The sequence below is a fragment of the Triticum dicoccoides genome, chromosome 7A, assembly GCF_002162155.2.
Source record: "Triticum dicoccoides isolate Atlit2015 ecotype Zavitan chromosome 7A, WEW_v2.0, whole genome shotgun sequence".
Taxonomy (NCBI): domain Eukaryota; kingdom Viridiplantae; phylum Streptophyta; class Magnoliopsida; order Poales; family Poaceae; genus Triticum; species Triticum dicoccoides.
Window position 1 is genome coordinate 372,565,940 of NC_041392.1, and position 21,153 is coordinate 372,587,092.

Here is a 21,153-nt window from a genome sequence, read left to right on the forward strand (position 1 = left end):
CCGGGCAGATCTGGTGGCGGTGCGCGTCAATCTGTGATGGGTCGCGGGGGTGGCGGGCGTGGTTGTTGTTGGGGCCGCCGGAGGGGTGGTGCTGGTGCTGGTCACGCCTTGGGGTGTGTGGTCATGGCGGTGGCGTGCTCCGGCCGGATCTGACGCAGGGTGTCCGGCGGGCGGCGCGGGTTGGGCCAGCGGCTCGGCGTGGCTGCTGCTCCGGCTGTTGGCGCCGGCCGCGAGGTGGCTCTGTCCTCTGGGCGTGGAGGCTTCCATTCGCCGAGCCGGCATCACGGCAACTCAGCGGGTCGGCTGCAGCGGTGGCTGGCTTTCCAGCGTCAACGCGCACGGCAGTGTCGGTGGCGCGGGTGGGCGTCCTTGCTGTGGTGGCTGCGTGAGTGCTCGTGCTGGGGTGGAACGCCTGCGTTTGCGCGACAGATCTGGTGGCGGTGCGCGTCAATCTGCGATGGGGCGCGGGGGTGGCGGGCGTGGTTGTTGCTGGGGCCGCCGGAGGGGTGGTGCTGGTGCTGGTCACGCCTTGGGGTGTGTGGTCATGGCGGTGGCGTGCTCCGGCCGGATCTGACGCAGGGTGTCCGGCGGGCGGCGCGGGTTGGGCCAGCGGCTCGGCATGGCTGCTGCTCCGGCTGTTGGCGCCGGCGACGAGGTGGCTCTGTCCTCTGGGCGTGGAGGCTTCCATTCGCCGAGCCGGCATCCCGGCAACTCGGCGGGTCGGCTACAGCGGTGGCTGGCTTTCCGGCGTCAACTCGTTTGTAGGCAACCCGTTTCGACCTTCGATCCCTCTCCTTGTCGTCCAGGTGCCACTTTCGTCGAAGGGTTGGTCCTTTCTCAACTGCGGTCCATCGCTCGTCTGCGCTCGGTGCGGAGGATCGAGTCTGTCTCGCGCCCGGCAGCAGGACCGAGCTCGTCTCGTGCACGGTGCCGCAGGACTGGTCGATGGAGGCTAGGTTTGGCCGGCCTATTGGGTCTCGGTGCTGGGGCCTCCCAGGGGCGCGAAAAGCGGGTCCTTTCCGCTTGTATCCTTGGTTGGGGTAGCGGCGGGGCTCGGGTGAGGTGGTGTCAAGGTCTTGGATGCTGGGGCGGCGACCCTGGTGATGGGAGCGCAATGCTCATGGGCAGAGCCCGTGGCTCGGTGCTGCCCGGTGGCCATGGTCGTGTGGGCGGCGTGGTCGCCGGGGTGTGGCGTTCGTGGCGGTGAGTGTTGGCCGGGGTGAAAACCTGTTCTATCCTCGGACGGACCGGCGGCAGCGTAGCTTGTTCCCTTATTGAAGGCGTCGTCGCGACCCTCATTGCCCGTCGTGTTGCTCCAGGGGAAACTCTGATCCTCGGGTCGGATGGTGGCGGCACTCCGGTGTTATAACCTTCCTGAAGGCGCTGCCTTGGAGCCCACGGTTGGTCATATGCGGCTTGATCTCTTTGCGATGGCGTCTCCATGGTTGAGGACCCTGGTGGCTCCTGTAGTGTTTGGGGCGGTGTTGCTGTGCTCAACGCCTATGTATCCTGTCTTGGGTGTGTGCATGTGTTATGGTGGTGTGCGTTTGTATCGGGTTATGGATGATCGTTATATACAAAGCGGGGCGAAAGCCTTTTTTGGAATATGTTAGTTTCATTCTAGAAAGTGTAGTTTAGCATGGGGAGATGCTTAATAAGATCGTGATAAGAACAATGTCCTTCTGCAATTTAGAAAGGGCACTACTAGGCGCCGGCAGGCCGGCCCAACCTTTCAGCTGGTCGGCTGCTAGCCGACCGATCTAGAAGCCGCAAACCATCAGATCTTGTCCTTTTTTCTTTTCCTTCGGTCCTTTTGCCTCGATGCATAGAGAAAAAACACAACAAACGCCATCAAATCTTGCCCGCGCGACCTCGAAGCTCCGCTGGCTCCCTACTGTTCGCCGCTCGCCGCCGCCGTCGGGGTCGCCGCGCTTCAGTTGCAACAAAAAATAGCAACGCCAGTTTGAAAAGCAAAACACATGATTCCAGCAAATAATTGATATGGTTCCAACAAACAATAATGTGTTTCCAGCAAAACACATTGATTTGGTTCCAGCAAAAAACATACATGGTTTCAACAAAAAACTCATATAGTTCTAGCAAAATTGAAGGGGTTTCCAGCAAAAAAATCAATGCAGCAAAAAAAGTCATGGCGTCACCGTCGTAGCCGCCCCAACACCATCCTCACCGATTGCAGCAGGTCAAAAAGCTGGTTCCCAGCAAAAAAACATGGCACCCCTGCTATCATGGTCACCCAGCACTATCCTCTCCTGTTGCAGCAAATCGAGAAACCGATTCCAGCAAAAATCGAAAGTGTCTCCAGCAAAAATCAAAAAAGGCGAAACTTACCGCAGCCCACCACCGTCGCCGCCCACCATCATCCTCGCCGGTTGAAGCAAATCCCCTCTCCAGTTGAAGCAAATCTCCACGCCTGTTCCAGTAGCGCATCTCACCGGTCGCAACGCGTTACCTCGGACATTGCCGCCGGTCTGAGGATGCAACAGTCTTTGCCGCAGGCTGGCAGCTCCACGGCCTCGCATCCATGGGCACGGCTCACCGCGGTATCAGGCGCAACTCGGCGCGGTGGCGTTTGGTGGAGCAGCCATGGCAGGGATATAAGAAACAGAAGGTGGTGGTGGCCATGGCCGGCCGGCATCGCGTCGCCGGTGGCAGAGGATCTTGTCGGCGGCACGCGAGATGAGGTGGAGCTGAGCTGTAGAGCAGAGGAGATGGGAGCGTAATGAGATGAGATTAAGTGGATGTGGTTGTTTGAGCCTCTGAGAAGATAAGGTGAAGGGAGGGCGGTGGACAGGCCCCACTTGAGATGCGCACGCGTGACGCCTGTGCGCGACCGACAACTTTCAGCCGGTCCGCCGGGTACAAGCGTTTACCATTTAGAAATGCTGCAATCAACTCTTCAGATTGTATAAATGTTGTACATAAGGTATTCCTAGTGATAATTCCCAGCTTGTGAACTTGCTGAGATAAGAACTTCGCAGCAGTGCTATAATTCGACAAATAAGAATAAACAACTAATTTCTTCTAGTACGAGTGATGTATGCTGGTTTTGTGCTCCATTGTACATGTAGAGTTAAGACAAAAAATTAATGATAATGAGGTCAGAATAGAGAATACTGCCGCCCCATTTGGTGTCTCTTTTATCAAGTTCTTGATTGATCCTCATCCCCCAATGTCATTGCAATTTGCATCTTGCAAAACACATCAAACAGTAAAGAAGACATAATCAGAAGAGAATAAGAAAACATGAAAACAGTAAAGAAGTTTGCTTACCCAATTTGCAATGCTATTTGTCTCCCAATTTTAGTATGGTTTAGCAATTTCAATTCTCAAACTCCCAACATGACACAATATTACAAAATACAAACCATGACAAACTGGCAACATGACAGAGCCCACTAAGATCATGATAAATAGGAGCTAACAACACTCAGATGGCCACATAGTCAAACAGTTCAAATGGCAAATAGGCAGTTCAGAAGTACATTACATAACATCTAGAAACATAAATTAAATAGGCTGATGGTCTCATGGCTGAAGCCTAAAGGAGTGAATGACTGAAGGGCAAGACTCAAGTGAGAGAATCAATTATTCCCTCTTTCAATTGTAGTTCATCAAGTGAAAGATCTGCACCTTCAAGCATGCCAACACGAGCAAAAGTCACAAGTCCATCTCCCCCAATGTCCCACATTCGACTTGGCCCAGTTTGATATTTTCGAGAATTCCTTGAAAGCAGGCGGTGTTTGTTGTGTGTAAGCACCAAATCATTACCTCGGGTAGGAGCTAGCTTGTTTCTTGCAGCGCTATGGATGAAACCATCTGTGGTCCAATTCCTCTCACAACAAGAGGAAGACGCAGGCTGCTCAAGTACTTCACAACAACAACAATAAAGCCTTTAGTCCCAAATAAGTTGGGGTAGGCTAGAGGTGAAATCATAAGTTTTCGCGACCAACTCATGGTTCTGGCACATGGATAGCAAGCTTCCACACACTCCTGTCTATGGCTAGTTCTTTGGTGATACTCCAGTACTTCAGATCTCTCTTTACGGACTCCTCCCATGTCAAGTTCGGTCTACCCTGACCTCTCTTGACATTATCAACACGTTTTAACCGTTCGCTATGCACTACAACTTCTGGAGGCATGCGCTGAATATACTCAAACCATCTCAGACGATGTTGGACAAAGGTTCTCTTCAATCAGTGTTACCCCAACTCTATCTTGTATATCATCATTCCGGACTCAGTCCTTCGTTGTGTGGCAACACATCCATCTCAACATGCGCATCTCCGCCACACCTAACTGTTGAACATGTTGCCTTTTAGTTGCCCAACACTCGGCGCCATACAACATTGCGGGTTGAATCGCCGTCCTATAGAACTTGTCTTTTAGCTTTTGTGGCAATCTCTTGTCACAGAGAATGCCAGAAGCTTGGTGCCACTTCTCATCCAATCGACTTTTGATTCGATGGTTCACATCTTCATCGATATCCCTGTCCTTCTGCAACATTGACCCAAAAAATCGAAAGGCGTCCTTCTCAGGCACCACCTGCCCATTAAGGCTAATCTCCTTGTACCCAGTAGTACTGAAATCACACACTCATGTACTCGGTTTAGTTCTTCAAAGTCTAAAACCTTTCGATTCCAAGGCTTGTCTCCATAACTCTAACTTCCTATTGACCCCCATTCCACAAAGAGCATACACCATGGGATATCTCCTTGTATATCCCTTGTGACCTCGTCCATCACCAGAACAATAAAAAAGTAAAAAAAATAAGAGCTCAAAGTTGACCCCTGGTGCAGTTCTATTTTAATTGGGAAGTCATCAATGTCGCCATCACTTGTTCGAACAATTGTCACAACATTGTCGTACATCTCCTTGATGAGTGTAATGTACTTTGCTGGGACTTTGTGTTTCTCTAAGGCCCGCCACATGACATTCTGCGGTATCTTATCATAGGCCTTCTCCAAGTCAATCAACACCATATGCAGGTCCTTCTTTTGTTCCCTGTATCTCTCCATAAGTTGTACCAAGAAAATGGCTTCCATGCTCGACCTCCCAGGCATGAAACCAAACTGATATTTGGTCACACTTGTCATTCTTCTTAAGCGGTGCTCAATGACTCTCTCCCATAGCTTTATTGTATGGCTCATCAACTTAACTCCACGGTAATTAGTACAACTCTAAACATCCCCCTTGTTCTTGAAGATTGGTACTAATATACTCCGTCTCCATTCTTCCGGCATCTTATGTGCCCAAAAAATGAGGTTGGGAAGCTTGATTAGCCATACTATCGCTATGTCCCCGGGGCCTCTCCACATCTCAATGGGGGATACAATCAGGGCCCATTGTCTTGCCTCCTTTCATCCTTTTTAAAGCCTCCTTGACCTTGGACTCCTGAATTCGCCGCTCAAAATGCCTGCTGGTGTCATCAAAGGAGTCGTCAATTCAATGGTAGAGCTCTCATTCTCCCCATTGAATAACTTGTTGAAATACTCCCGTCGTTTATGCTTAATCTCCTTGTCCTTCACCAGGAGCTGGTCTGCTCCATCCTTGATGCATTTGACTTGGTCAACATCCCTTGTCTTCCTCTCTCGGATCTTGGCTATCTTATAGATGTCCCTTTCGCCTTCCGTCGTGTCTAACCATCGGTGTCCTCATATGCCTAACCCTTTGCTTCACTCACAGCTCGCTCTGCAGCCTTCTTTGCATCCTGTACTTCTATGTTGTCTGCACCCCTATCCAGGTAAAAGTGTATGAAACAATCTTTCTTCTCCTTAATAGCCTTTTGGACATCATTCCACCACAAGGTATCTTTAGCTTCGCTTCTACGAATGCAAGTCGCCATCTTCATGCACATATTGTTCGCATCACCTCCTTCCTCCCAAGGGCCCTCCTTAATGACCCTCTCCTTGAACGCCTGAGCTACCTCCTCCTTGAGCTTCCACCACTTGCGACTTTTGGCACGCTTATCCCGCTAGACACGAATTCTAAAGCGGAAGTCAGCAAGCACAATCTTATGCTGAGGGATAACACTCTCTCCAGGTATCACCTTACAACCAAGGCACGGACGCCTGTCTTCTTCTCGGGAGGATGAAATCAATCTGGCTATTGTGTTGACCAATACTAGAAGTTACTAGATGTGATTCTCTCTTTTTAAAAAGGGTGTTAGCTACAATCATTCGTAGGCTAAAGCAAAGTTAGGACATTTTCTCCTCCTTGATTCCTGATACCATAGCCAAAGCCCCCATTCACCCCTTCAAAACCTGTGTTAGATGTACCCACATGACCATTGAGGTCTCCTCTTATGAAGAGCTTCTCGCCAATCGGTACACTCCTAACCATGTCCTCTAGGCCTTCCTAGAACTCCCTCTTGGTGTTCTCGTTGTGGCCTACTTGCGGGGCATATGCGCTGATAACATTGAGAACAAGTCCCAACTACCAGCTTGACCAGTATAATCCAGTTCCCACGTCTCTTGACGTCTACCACTCCATACTTGAGGCTCTTGTTGACTAAGATGCCTACTCCATTTCTGTTTGCAGCTGTCCTCGTGTACCATAGCTTGAAGCCGGTATCCTCCACCTCCTTCGCCTTCTGCCCCCTTCATTTGGTTTCTTTGAAGCAAATGATATCAACACCTCTCCTCACCATTGTATCAACTAGCTCCAGAAGCTTACCTGTCAAGGACCCTACGTTCCAGCTACCTAAGTGGATCCTCCTAGGCTTGGCTAGCTTCCTTGCCTTCGCACTCATCGAGTCAAATGCGAAGACCCTTGCTCATTTTCCCCCATGCCGGGGTCCCGATGTGGCGCGTCGCTGAGAGGGTTACGCCCCAACAAAAATCTTTTGGGTTTCATCTTCATATGAGTGGCTGAGTTTTGACGTTGGCTCGCCAAGCCTATCACAACCCTCCTCCTTAACCCGGGCTTGGGACCGGCTATGTTGAGACAACATAGGCGGAGTTGGTTGCTCAAGTACTTTCAATGCTAATTTTTTAACAATCTTGTGCTTACTCCACGAGTGCCCCATCATTGCTTAGGTTCAAAATCAGCTCTATCTTCAACAGAATCTGGATTTTCAAAGGCATTAATGAAAAGAGCAAAATCAGCAAATTCTTGATAGTTTGGAGGTCATCTTGTTCTGGATAAAACTTTCGAGAGCATTTGTTTCTCATTTCTATAACTTCATGATCATCATTGGGGCTGATAAAAATCAGCAAGCATGTTCAAGTCTGAGCATTGTAGGTGAAAAACATTCTAGCAATACGAGCATCAGCTTGTTGTCGGATCTCAGCATTAAAACTCTCTCCAATAACTGTTTGCTTTCATTTTCTTGTTGGAGCAGAACCAGCAAAGTGAGGTAGAGGAATTGTATGCCTAGTTGCACCATGTTCAATGAGTTGTTGGGCTGCTCCGTCTTCCTTGCAAAGTTGCTCAAAGGCAGGGTGTGGAATTCTGTCACAGGTTGCTACATCTTTGTTATCTGAAGAAGATGAGGCCTCACTCCAAGAAGCCAAGCAGCAAAGCATCCAGGCATTCATCATTCAAGATTCAACAGCAGCACAAGTATTCGACTGTTCGAATGAGCAGCAGCAGGCCAGCAGCACAAGCATTCAAAGAGCAGCACAACATGGGTAGCAAACAGCAGCAGCACAAGTATTCAAAGAGCAGCAAGCAGCATCCAACAGCTTAATGGAAGAAATCAGAATAAAAGAGATGAGAAGCTGAGGAGAGTCTGCTGGGTTTGGGGACTTCGCGATTGGGGTTACCTGCGAGGAGAGGCTAATGCTGCTGGGGGTAGCGGCCGCCGGTCGAGTCCAGGCGTTGCCGGCGGCAGCTGCGGCTTTGGTCCAGGAGGCGGCGGCATGTCCACTGCTGCCTAGGAGGCTGGGAGCATCTCATTCTTATGTGGAGAGCGTGCGTGCTGTTAGGAAAGCAACTTGTATTCCCATGAGGCCATAGGCCGATATATATACATGTACAAGTGTGGAACATATGCAGGAAACCCCTTATACAACGGGATAAATACAAAGGGGTACATGACTTATATTATAACTCTAACACCCCCCCTCAAACTCATGGTGGATGAACAACACTGAGTTTGGAGAGATAAAAGCCATGTTGTGCTCTAGTCTGGGCCTTCGTCAGGAAATCCGCCAACTGTAACTCGGAAGGCACATACTGAAGAGCAATAACTTGATCCTGCACACCAGCGCGCACATAGAAAGCATCAACACCAATATGCTTGGTGAGCTCATGCTTCACAGGATCGCGCGCAATGCTGATAGCACCTGTACTGTCAGATAAGAGCAGAGTCGGTGTAGTGACAGAAACACCAAAATCCTGAAGTAACCACCGTAACCAAGTCACCTCTGCCGTGAAAAGAGCCATTGCTCGCAACTCAGCCTCGACACTCGAACGGGAAGCTGCAAGCTGTTTCTTTGTCTTCCAGGCAATGAGAGAACCACCAAGAAAAACACAGTAAGCAGAAAGTGAACGGCGATCTGAAGGATCACTAGCCCACGTAGCATCCGAATAGGCCTGAAGCTGTAAAGAACTGGAGCGAGGAAAGAATAGACGGTGAGAGATTGTGCCTCGAAGATAGCGGAGAACACGAAGGAGATGACTATAGTGAACCGAGGTGGGAGCAGAGACAAACTGACTCAGAATATGAACCGGATAAGAGATGTTCGGACGAGTGACAGCTAGATAGACAAGACTGCCAACAAGATGATGATAACGCGTCGGGTCAGGGAGAGGATCACCATCAGTAGCACGGAGGTGAACATTGAGCTCCATAGGAGTCTCAACAACGCGCTCGTCAGTAAGAGCAGCACGAGCAAGAAGATCCTGGATATACTTTTTCTGGGATATAAAAAAGCCATCAGAGGTAGAAGAGACTTCAATCCCAAGAAAGTAGCGAAGAGGTCCAAGATCAGACATAAGAAACTGCTCACTAAGACGGGCCTTTACAAAGGCAATATACCTGGGGTCATCCCCCGTGATGATCATGTCATCAGCATAGAGAAGAAGAAGAGTCCGACCACGAGGAGAAAGGTGAATAAACAATGCTGGATCATGAGCACTTGCTGAAAAACCAGCAACAGTGATCACAGAGGCAAAGCGCTCAAACCAGGCGCGGGGGGCTTGCTTAAGGCCATAGAGAGAGCGACGAAGACGACATACCATGCCATTAGGAACAGAATACCCAGGTGGTGGCTGCATGTACACCTCCTCACGCAGCTCACCATTAAGAAAGGCATTCTTAACATCAAGCTGAGATATAGACCAGTGGCGTGCAGAGGCAACGGCAAGAAGTGTACGAACAGTGGTCATATGGGCCACAGGAGCAAAAGTCTCGTCATAATCACGACCGTGCTCCTGCTGAAAACCACGAGCCACAAGACGAGCTTTGTGACGCTCAAGAGAACCATTGGAGCGAGTCTTAACCTTGTAGACCCACTTACAAGTGATCGGACGGACGCCGGGAGGAAGAGAAACAAGATCCCAGGTACCAGTGTGTTCAAGAGCAGCAATCTCCTCTGCCATCGCAAACTGCCATTCAGGATGAACAACAGTCTGACGGTAAGAAATCGGCTCAAGAACAGCAGCACCAGCGGTGGGAAATCCAAAGCGATCAACAGGCGGACGAGGACGAGAACGCAAGCCATAAGTAGGCTGAGAGGAAGATGACGACTCATCCACAGAGGCATCGACTGGTCGTGGACGACGAGTGTAATGCTGAGGAAAAGATGGAATAATAGAAGGAGGAATCGTCAAGGTAGAATCGGGGGGTGGCGACGAAGAAGTCACCAGAGATGAAGGTGTAGAATCCGGTGACATGCTGGGAGAGGAGATCGGGGAGGAAGTCACCGGAGATGAAGGTGGAGAACCCGGTGACATGCTAGGCGAGGAGACCGGGGAGGATGGTGGCTGCAAATCAACTAGAGGTGGAGAAGGAGAGGAAGTGGAACGGAGAGGTACAGGCTCGACGGGGGTGATAGGTGAGTCAGGAAAAGTGAGGAAAGAGATATCCTGCACTGAAAAAGTCGAGGAAGATGGGCGTGGGTAGAAGGGACGAGACTCATCAAAAGTCACGTCTCGAGAGATACGCATCCGACGACCGATAGGATCCCAACAACGATAGCCCTTATGCTCATCACTATAGCCTAAGAAGACACACTCAACAGACTGAGCGGTCAGCTTGATGCGTTCGCGAGGGGCAAGAAGAACATAGCAAATACAACCAAACGAGCGAAGCATCGAATAATCGAGAGAACGATCAAAAAGTCGCTCGAAAGGAACACCACCCTGTAGAGCAGCGGAAGGCTGTATATTGATAAGATAGGTGGATGTGGAGACGGCCTCAGCCCAAAAATTAGGCGGGAGAAAGGCAGCAATCATCAATGCACGAGCCGTCTCAAGAAGATGTCTATGCTTTCGCTCAGCCACACCATTCTGAGCATGAGCACCAGGACAAGAGAATTGAGAGAGAGTCCCTTGCTCAGCAAGAACACCACGCAACATCTTAGAGATATACTCGCCAGCGGAGTCAGCACGAAAAACACGAATGGGTGAAGAGAACTGAGTATGAACCATGGCAGCAAAACGCTTATAAATAGACAACACCCCAGAACGAGAAGTCATGAAATAAAGCCATGTGTAACGAGAGAAATCATCTATGAAAATAATATAGTATTTATGACCACCTTTCGAAGCGAAAGGGGCCAGACCCCATACATCAGAATGGACTAAATCGAAAGGACGCTTGGACACTGACTCACTATGTGAATATGGTAACTGAATCTGCTTGCCAAGACGACAACCATGACACTCTAAAGAGACATCTCCTGAGACAGACCCCAGAAGACCTCGACGAACTAAAGAAGACAACCGAGAACCACACAGATGACCAAGTCGATGATGCCACTGCTGGAAGGAACCAGTAACGGAGGCGACAGAAACGGAAGAACTAGCGACGGTGGTGGCAGCGGAAGGAACATGAAGCCAGTCCAACTCCCAAAGACCCTGAGAATCACGGCGGCGAGGGCCAGCCCCAACCAGAGTGTGCGTGCGACGGTCCTGGACAGAACAAGAGTCAACGTCAAGGATGACGCGACAACCAGAATCAGTAAGTTGACCAGCAGAAAACAGATTCATGGTAAGTCGAGGAACATGAGCAACATCAGGAACAGAATAAGGAGTGGTAAGATTGCCTCTACTAGCAACAGAAAGTGGAGTACCATCAGCAGTGAAGACATGAACAGGAGAATCCAGTGATCGACGAGAGGACAAAATGGAAGAATGAGAAGACATATGAAAAGAAGCTCCAGAGTCCAGAACCCATGGGGATGTACCTGACTGTGTAGAGGGTGATTGCTCAGTGCGGGAAGCATCAGTCACAGAACCAGCAGTACCCGTTGAGGAAGAACCTGAAGCCGCGAGCAGACGCTTAAGTCTCATAATATCCTGCTCAGTCAAAGCAATGGCTGAAGCTGTCGAGGTAGATGACAAAGTCCCTGAGGATGATGATCGCGCCTTGCGCAGGTGTTTCTTCTTCGTGTAGCACTGAGACTCAAGATGACCATCATTGTTGCAATAGTCGCAATGTGGACGAGGGCGACCTGAGCCTCCAGAAGGAGTGGGCAAGAGCGGCGGAGCACTCGAGCGAGAAGGGGTCGGTGCAGCAGGTGGCGTAGGAGCACGAGTAACGAGCACAGAGGGAACCTCCAGCAAACCAGCACCATGTAAGCGAGTCTCCTCAGCACGAATCTCAGAAAGCGTCTCCATGAGAGAAATACGGCCACGAGCAAACAACTGAGCACGCCGGGGCTCAAACTCCTTACGGAGCCGAGACAGGAACTCATACACGCGATGAAACTCCAAATTGGCCTGGACAGCCTGGCAACAGGGGCAGGTACGACAACCAGCACTGCGGAGAGAATCAAGCTGGCGCCAGTTAGCAGAACTCTGTGCATAGAAGTCATCAACAGTAGAGTCACCCTGCTGAAGAGCATGCTCCTGACGGACCATAGAAAGGTATAAGGCATCACCAGAGGGCTGATAGCGCTGACGAAGACGGGTCCACATCTCAAAGACAGTAGGAAGACCCAGAAACTCAGAAGCAAACTAAGGCAGAACACTAGCAGTGAGAACAGCTGCAGCACGAGCATCATCATCAAGCCACTGGGTGTAAACAGACAGAGCACCATGATGCGTCTGAAGAGCCTCCTCATAAGCCAAAACCCTCTCATCATAAGCACGATCAGTAGCCTCATCAGCAAGCTTAGCCGCATCCTTGGCGGCCTGATTAGCATCCGGAGGAAGAACCGGTGGAGTCGGCGGAATAGGAGCCACCGGAGGAACCGGACGTGGCGGACAGCAGACCTCGCCAGAAAGAACACCCCAGAGACGGATGCCACGCATGTGAATGCGCATGAAGCCAGTGAACTCGGTGTAGTTAGTACCATCGAAGATCACCGGACAGTGAGGGACAACAACATAGCCCGATGCAGCAGACATTTTTTTTTGAGATCCCAAATCAGCAGAATCTGGAACAGCAGACCACCAGCAGCGGAATTAGGGCGCGAGCAGGGAGTAGCGTCTACGGGCGACTGGATCGCGGGGTGCGCGCGAGCAACTGGGTCGGGGCGGGCGCTGACGACCGGATCGGGCGGGCGCTGGCGACCAGATCGGGGCGGGCACGGTCAACTGGATCGGGGCGGGCGACTGGGATCGAGCGGCGGCTGGGCTCGCGTAAGCCGAGATCGAGCAGCCTCGCGTAGGAACAAGAGCTGCTGAGATCGAGCGGTCTCGCGCAAGCCGAGATTGATCGAGCGAGACTGCCTTCAGCAGGGAACAGAGCAGCTACGGGTAGGAGGAACAGCGCCGGCGGCTGTGCAGAATATTGGATCGGGAAGAGCACGAGTTGCGCGTGCGAAAAAGAACCTATGCTCTAATACCATGTTAGGAAAGCAACTTGTATTCCCATGAGGCCATAGGCCGATATATATACATGTACAGGTGTGAAACATATGCAGGAAACCCCTTATACAACGGGATAAATACAAAGGGGTACATGATTTATATTATAACTCTAACACGTGCGACCCTGCAAGATCGGGTGTATTGGACCGAGGCTGTTTTTGGGCCAGGCCGTGTCCCAAATGTGTCACTTACGTATCCTGCTGTATCCCTGCTTTTTTCTTTCTATTTTTGAAATAAAAAATCAGGGGATACTGCTGGATTCACATATCCTGCCGTGCCCCCGTATCCTGCCGTATCAGGACAGCAAACTGGCATTTTCTGGTGTGTCCGTGCTTTTTTTATGCTAACTAGGAGAGCCTCTAGTCCTCTCCCTTCGTCTTCATTTCTTCGTCCTCACCCCTTTTGTTTTTGGAAGTAATATCATGTTGTCTTCCATGCGTTGGACTTTCAGTTTGTTATATTGTGAAACCGCATGATGTAATGATGAGTATCACTAAAGTATTATGTATTCGCAGATCCGTCTTTTTGGAGGTCAAGTAACTTCATGGAAGAATGACCATGGTGAGGAGTTGCTTTTTGTCAGCAGCAAGGTAGATAATCCTGTCTTTGGCCATGTGTATCATGAATCATACTGCCTGATGCAGTATGATTCTAATTTTTGCATAATAGATCCGCCTCATCTCTGCATTTTTAACCTTTTCCATGATTGCTTCTGATTTTACCATTGGGTTTCAATCAGACAATTCTAGTTCTTTTTAGCTCAAGTGCTAATCGTGATATATATTGCGCTGCAATGCTTGTCATATGTGTACTTATACATCCAGGCCAGGTTAATGCCTCAGTTTCTGAAAGTAAAATTTTCTTTTTCAGGCCATCAAGCCTCCAAAACCGTTTCGTGGTGGGATACCTATTTGCTTTCCCCAGGTATGCAACCTTCATCCATGATGACCTGGTCATGTTAAAATTATTTTCTGCCTATCACTGAGAACTACCATGTTGATGCAGTTTGGAACTCAGGGAAATCTTGAGCAACATGGATTTGCAAGAAATCGGCTTTGGGCTATTGATGATAATCCACCCCCTTTACCAGTAAATCCTGCAATTAAAGCTTTTGTTGATCTTATTCTGAAGCCTAGTGAAGATGATTTAAAGATGTGGCCACACAGGTTTGTGTTAGATGCTTAAACCATGAATAGGCACAATTATCTCTTTTATGCATGTGATGATGTATACATACATTTCTGACTCTGCTCTTGGCTTATTCAACATTAACAGTTTCGAGTTTCGCTTGAGAATTGCTCTTGGTGCTGGTGGAGATTTGAGTCTCACGTCTCGAATCAGGAATACCAACACTGATGGAAGACCTTTTTCTTATACATTTGCATATCACACATACTTCTCTGTTTCTGACATAAGGTATGGTCTCTTATGTTTTTTCGCTTTGTTGTCTGCATTATTATTTTTAATGAAATTTTAACCTCTGCAATCGACTGCTCCATTTTTTGACATCTTGTTGGAAATTCAGAATTTGGTTTTGTACAATTGTGCACTGCTTTAATAGTCATGTGCATGTATGCAACTATATTCACTCGCTCAGTCTTGGCTTATGCCGTATAAATTTGGGATGTAGTATAGTACTAGTCCCTTCATCCGGGTTTATTGGGCCAGCTAGCAAGCTAGCTCTGTGTGTGCTTGAAAGGCTGCTGACATGCGTGTTCTCTCTTTCCTCGGTTCCCCTTTGCTGGATGTGTGCTCAGTGCTCTCTCTTTCCTCGGTTCCCCTTTGCTGGATGTGTGCTCAGCTGTAAGATGCTTGTCGGTAAAATTGCCAAGTAAGCATCTTCGATGATGTGTCAAGTAATGAATGAAGAGAGAGTGTGAGGTTGAATGAAAATGAACCAACACCGTGTGCACAAGCTCCGAGGTAAAGAAAGAGAGCAAGCTTCCATATTCGCTCACCTCCTATTGGTCAACCTTACATACTCCCTTCGTCTTTGAATACAAGGCCACTTCATATTTTTGTTCTAACTTTGTCCATTAATTTTACCAATAAAATGAGAGTTATATGCCACAAAAAGTATGCCGTTGGCTGCACATCTTGGTGAACTTTCTGATGATGCGTATAGATTTTTTGAAAAGTCAAACTTTACAAACTTTAACGTGGAGAAAAACTTACACATCTGGGATACCAAATACATGTCATTATATACATCACAAGACGTATTTTCATATTGTATATATTTAGTATTCTAGATGCAAATAATTTTCTCTATAAACTTGGTCAAAGTTTGACTTAACAGAATATCTATATTCACTACACTATGGAATGGAGGGAGTATTTTTTATGACATATAACTCATATTTTGTTGACCAAAATTATGAGTCAAAAGTTTGACACAAAAAACGAAGTGGCCTTGTTCTCAAAGACGAAGGGAGTACAACCATTGGAGTACGTGTATGATACATTGTTGGTTGATGACATGGATATGTTGACCAACAAACTAACTAACAAGTTATTGGAGATGCTCTTAAAAAAATAACAACAACAACAAAGCCTTTAGTCCCAAACAAGTTGGGGTAGGCTAGAGGTGAAACCCATAAGATCTCGCGACCAACTCATGGCTCTGGCACATGGATAGCAAGCTTCCACGTACCCTGTCCATAGCTAGTTCTTTGGTGATACTCCAATCCTTCAGGTCTCTCTTAACGGACTCCTATGTCAAATTCGGTCTATCCCGACCTCTCTTGGCATTCTCCACACGCTTTAGCCGTCCGCTATGCACTAGAGCTTCTGGAGGCCTTCACTGAATACGCCCAAACCATCTCAGACGATGTTGGACAAGCTTCTCTTCAATTGGTGCTACCCCAACTCTATCTCGTATATCATCATTTTGGACTCGATCCTTCCTCGTGTGGCCACACATCCATCTCAACATATGCATCTCCGCCACACCTAATTGTTGAACATGTCGCCTTTTAGGCGGCCAACACTCAGCGCCATACAACATTGCGAGTCGAACCGCCGTCCTGTAGAACTTGCCTTTTAGCTTTTGTGGCACTCTCTTGTCACAGAGAATGCCAGAAACTTGGCGCCACTTCATCCATCCGGCTTTGATTCGATGGTTCACATCTTCATCAATACCTCCATCCTTCTACAACATTGACCCCAAATATCGAAAGGTGTCCTTCTGAGGCACCACCTGCCCATCAAGGCTAACCTCCTCCCCTTCACACCTAGTAGTACTGAAACAGCACATCATGTAGTCTGTTTTAGTTCTACTAAGCCTAAACCCTTTCGATTCCAAGGTTTGTCTCCATAACTCTAACTTCCTATTTACCCCCGTCCGACTATCGTCAACTAGCACCACATCATCCGCAAAGAGCATACACCATGGGATATCTCCTTGTTATCCCTTGTGACCTCATCCATCACCAAGGCAAAAAGATAAGGGCTCAAAGCTGACCCTGATGCAGTCCTATCTTAATCGGGAAGTCATCAGTGTCGACATAACTTTTTCGAACACTTGTCACAACATTATCATACATGTCCTTGATGAGGGTAATGTACTTTGCTGGGACTTTGTGTTTCTCCAAGTCCCACCACATGACATTCCACGGTATCTTATCATATGCCTTCTTCAAGTCAATGAACACCATATGCAAGTCCATCTTTTGCTCCCTGGATCTCCATAAGTTGTCACACCAAGAAAATGGCTTCCATGGTCGACCTCCCAGGCATGAAACCAAACCGATTTTTGGTCTTGTCATTCTTCTTATGCGGTGCTCAATGACTCTCTCCCATAGCTTCATTGTATGGCTCATCAGCTTAATTCCACAGTAATTAGTACAACTTTGAACATCCCCCTTGTTCTTGAAGATCGGTACTAATATACTCCGTCTCCATTCTTCTGGCATCTTGTTTGCCCAAAAAATGAGGTTGAAAAGCTTGGTTAGCCATACTATCCCTATGTCCCTGAGGCCTTTCCGCACTTCAATGGGGATACAATTAGGGCCCATCGCCTTGCCTCCTTTCATCCTTGTTAAAGTCTCCTTGACCTCAGACTCCTGGATTTGCCGCACAAAACGCATGCTGGTCTCATCAAAGGAGTCGTCCAGTTCAATGGTAGAGCTCTCATTCTCCCCATTGAACAGCGTGTCGAAGTATTCCCGCCATCTATGCTTAATCTCCTCGTCCTTCACCAGGAGTTGGTTTGCTCCGTCCTTGATGCATTTGACTTGGCCAATATCCCTCGTCTTCCTCTCTCGGATCTTGGCCATCTTATTGATGTCCCTTTCGCCTTCCTTCGTGTCTAACCGTTGGTAGAGGTCCTCATACGCCCGACCCCTTGCTTCACTAACAGCTCGCTTTGCGGCCTTCTTCGCCATCTTGTACTTCACTATGTTGTTTGCACTACTATCCAGGTATTGGAGATGCTCTTAGAGCAAGTAAAATAAGGTACCGCTGGTGGTGTGCGTCGGCTGTGCATGGCACGCCCAAGTGGCGTCGCGACCTGCGATGGATGTAGGAGGTTGCTCAAGCGGCTGCCGTGACGGATCCCCCACTCGGATTTGATGCCCCTGAGGTTGGCTACCCAACGGCGGCTTGGTCGTGGCTGTGGAGCTTAGCGGTGCCTGTTGGCCTTGACCGCTATGCGAGGTGTCAGGGATGCCGTTGAAGTGTCAACTCTAGACATCAGGGATCAAGGATACCCTGTATTTTTGTGTTCGACTAGGGCCTAAAATGCTCTGTTTCCTTTGGAAAAGGTCACAAAAGACACGAAGGATTTTTATACAGGTTCAGGTCGCCATTGATAGTGTAAAATCCTACCTCCTGTTCTGCATTGATCTGAAAATGAGAGGGATTACAAGTGTTGTTGTGTCACAAAAGGGGTGCTAACTTGAGTGCCTGAGCACTCCTATCTCAATTTCTCACAACGAAATGAACTACCTCCTTGTGTTGCGTGGGATGAGTGAAGTAGTACTAGCTGGTGTACACGGGGTTCCGAAGGAGGCGTGCGAGAGGAACGAGGGATATTAACTGTGTACACGACTAATACTCTTGGAAAATTTGGATTCTCTTAGGCGCCCTATGCACCTGGACGGAGGGAGTACTATGCACTATGAGGATAGTATCATAGACTAGTATCACAGTGTATGATACTCCCCACTACGAGCAGCATAACTATGTTCGGTGCATGCTTTTCCATATTAATACTAAATTGAAGAAAATATAATACTGATATATTCTTGTGTGGTCATTCTAGTGATTGTGCTAATTAGGCCTGGCGCAGTGGTGAAGTCCTCCCACTTGTGCCAAGAGGTCCTGGGTTCGAACCAGCCTCTCTGCATTGCACTTTGCAGGGGCAAGACTAGGTTCCTATAATCCCTCCCCAGACCCCACCTTGTGTGGGAGCTTCTATGCACTGGGTCTGTCCTTTTTTAGAAATACTCCATCCGTCCCACAATATAAGACGTTTTTTACAAGCTTGCCGTCGAGTTACTTCAATTGCTTGAAGTGCCGAATTCTTTATTCTTTTGCCTTTGTTTCTCATTGATAATAATATTTGAGACTGCCACTGCAAGTATTCTCACTTCTTATAAACCCTGTAGTGAAGTACGCGTCGAAGGGCTGGAAACAATGGACTACCTTGACAACATGAAGGGAAAGGAGCGTTTCACAGAGCAAGGAGATGCTATTGTATTTGAATCAGAAGTAGGTGTATTACTTCATTTAAAAAATCTACTACCTCCTTTTCGGTTTACAGGGCTTATCTCAAAACTTTCGTTTTACCGTTTTATAAGTCTCATTTCTATTGCTTCCCATCACACACTTAGATATCAAGGTGCATTAAATCACTGCATGTGAGGAAGTTCGTAGTTATTTGTTGGTCATGCATGTAGAAGTTCGTAGTTATTTATTGGTCATGCATGCATGCATTGCAATTAATGCATTGGTAAACACAATTATTTGAGGAAAACGAGCGCATTAATTGAGTACTTTTGCAAACTACGAAAATTATTCCACCACTCATCATCTATCTTGGTTGGTTGTGTTGAACCCTATAAACCAGAAAGGAGAGAGTAACTATCAATGTAAATACTTGATATCTCATGCTTCCTACCTGTAATTGATTTGTCATAAAGGTTGATAAGGTATATCTTGCTGCACCCTCGAAAGTTGCAATTATTGATCATGACATGAGAAGAACATTCGTCGTGACAAAAGAAGGACTTCCCGATGCTGGTAAGCTTGATTTAATGGAAAACCTTTTTATGTTGATTTTAATGAAATCTATTGCTGCAAATTACTTTCATCTTCATCATTACCTGTTGTTCTCTAGTTGTTTGGAACCCTTGGGATAAGAAGGCAAAAGCTATGCAAGATTTTGGGGATTCAGAATACAAGCACATGCTTTGTGTGGAGCCTGCAGCCGTTGAGAAGCCAATTACCCTCAAGCCTGGTGAAGAGTGGAAAGGAAGGCTTGGGCTCTCCGCTGTTCCTTCCAGCTACTGCAGTGGGCAGTTAGATCCATTAAAGGTCCTTCATGGTTGAGTCCTCACTTCTTCCTCTTGTACAGGTGATGTTTTACTCTAGCTAAGCTGTGTTCTGGTTTCAATGCATCACTTATTGGATTATGTTCTGGTACTTACATACCACTGCAACAAGAAGTCTCTTGGAGTATTATGGTTATGAATATACCTGGTATGTGATTAGCAGCTGACTAGAAGATGAACTGTCTTTTCTTTGTCGTTCTTGCATACACCACCTTTGAAAGATGGTGATTCTCACATGCCTCCATCAACAAGTCTGCTTTAGGGTGAAAGGATTTTGAAATTGTAGGCTTTTGGTATTCGTTGGCAATTGTAAAACTTGCATTTTTTTTAAACTTTGCATTATGGCCATCAGCCTGATGAATTTGTTCTCACGAAGTGTCAATTGCATATCTATGTGAGCAGCTAATTGCACAGTAACTATCATTTCTATGAACCTTGTGTACCTATCCTCTCGTTCTAACTCACGAAATATTTGGCCTCTGCAGAAGCACTTCATTGCCCTTACCTATTTGATGCTGGGCTGACTCGGACACTGCCTTGACCTTTCTTCCTTTTCATCATCCTCTATCTTTTGCCCTTTTTGTATCTACAAGTGAGTAGTAGGGCAGTTCTAAAATAACAGACCACGTCAGTTGTTTTTAGCCCAGAGCAGGTCAACTCGTCCGTAATCAAATCCATCAGTCTAAAGTAACGTTTCGTGTGGTTCAGTGGCCATACTAAGGAATGTTACCATGTGGTGCAGTTGTAGCATTTTATGTTAAAGTAGCATTTTCTTCCCGCAAAAAAATAAATTATGTAGCTATGTAATTTTTTTTTCCAGAACCGCCCTCAAGGCATTTTATTCATTTTGGTGGACCAAGTCTGATTGTACAATGTCAAGCAGAAAATCAGGGATTACAGGAAAAATAATAGAACTAGTGTGGACGCCAAAGACTCTTTGGCACAAGTATGGGCAGCAACGTTTGCATCACGACCAGTCCGACAAATCTCAAATCCCTGCAAGTTCGGAAGATAGGTGCGCTTCTCCCTGAAGATACTCCCTCCCATCGAGCGATCATGTTGGTGCCATGCATCATAGACTGCCTGGCAGTCAGTTTTCAGCACGACTCTGGTATGGCCCTTGCTCATTGTTAGGAGCAATTTTTTTTAAGAGCACGTAGCACGTCAAAAGCGTACCATATTTTTATAGAAGATAGAAAATCTATGTACAAGTTAGATGGGTACATCCACACTCGCCCACCACCCAATACAACCCACACAAACTACTCGAAGGCTATTCTTTCACAAAATATAGTAAACCACCAACTCCAACAACCGCTTGTCTTCATTGTTCTACAACTCTGAAGATGTCGTCGGCCAACTCCAACGGGGTCTTGTGCGTCCTGTTAAACACGCGCACGTTCCGTTGCTTCTAGAGCTCCCAAGCAACTAAGGTGACAAAGGTATCGAAACCTCTCTTCAAATCCCTAGCCAAACTCCTCTGGTCTCGATCCATCAATCCAAGAAAGTATCCTTCCATTGCTTCCAGAGCTCCCAAGCAACTAAGATGACTAAGGTATCGAAACCTCTCTTCAAACCCCTAGCCAAACTCCCCATG

At 47.6% G+C, this 21,153-nt stretch overlaps 1 protein-coding gene across 1 annotated transcript in view; it reads left to right on the plus strand.

The window, feature by feature from the left end:
* Positions 1–20,415, plus strand: part of LOC119329047 (putative glucose-6-phosphate 1-epimerase) — a 21,518-nt gene extending 1,103 nt beyond the window's left edge. Inside the window, exons 2-9 of the mRNA XM_037602034.1 lie at positions 13,518–13,592; positions 13,873–13,926; positions 14,008–14,168; positions 14,278–14,418; positions 18,612–18,714; positions 19,146–19,245; positions 19,343–19,579; positions 20,042–20,415. Coding sequence (XP_037457931.1) covers positions 13,518–13,592; positions 13,873–13,926; positions 14,008–14,168; positions 14,278–14,418; positions 18,612–18,714; positions 19,146–19,245; positions 19,343–19,554 — 846 coding nt within the window. The 3' untranslated portion in view covers positions 19,555–19,579; positions 20,042–20,415. The remainder of the gene's footprint in view (positions 1–13,517; positions 13,593–13,872; positions 13,927–14,007; positions 14,169–14,277; positions 14,419–18,611; positions 18,715–19,145; positions 19,246–19,342; positions 19,580–20,041) is intronic.
* Positions 20,416–21,153: the final 738 nt, after the last annotated feature.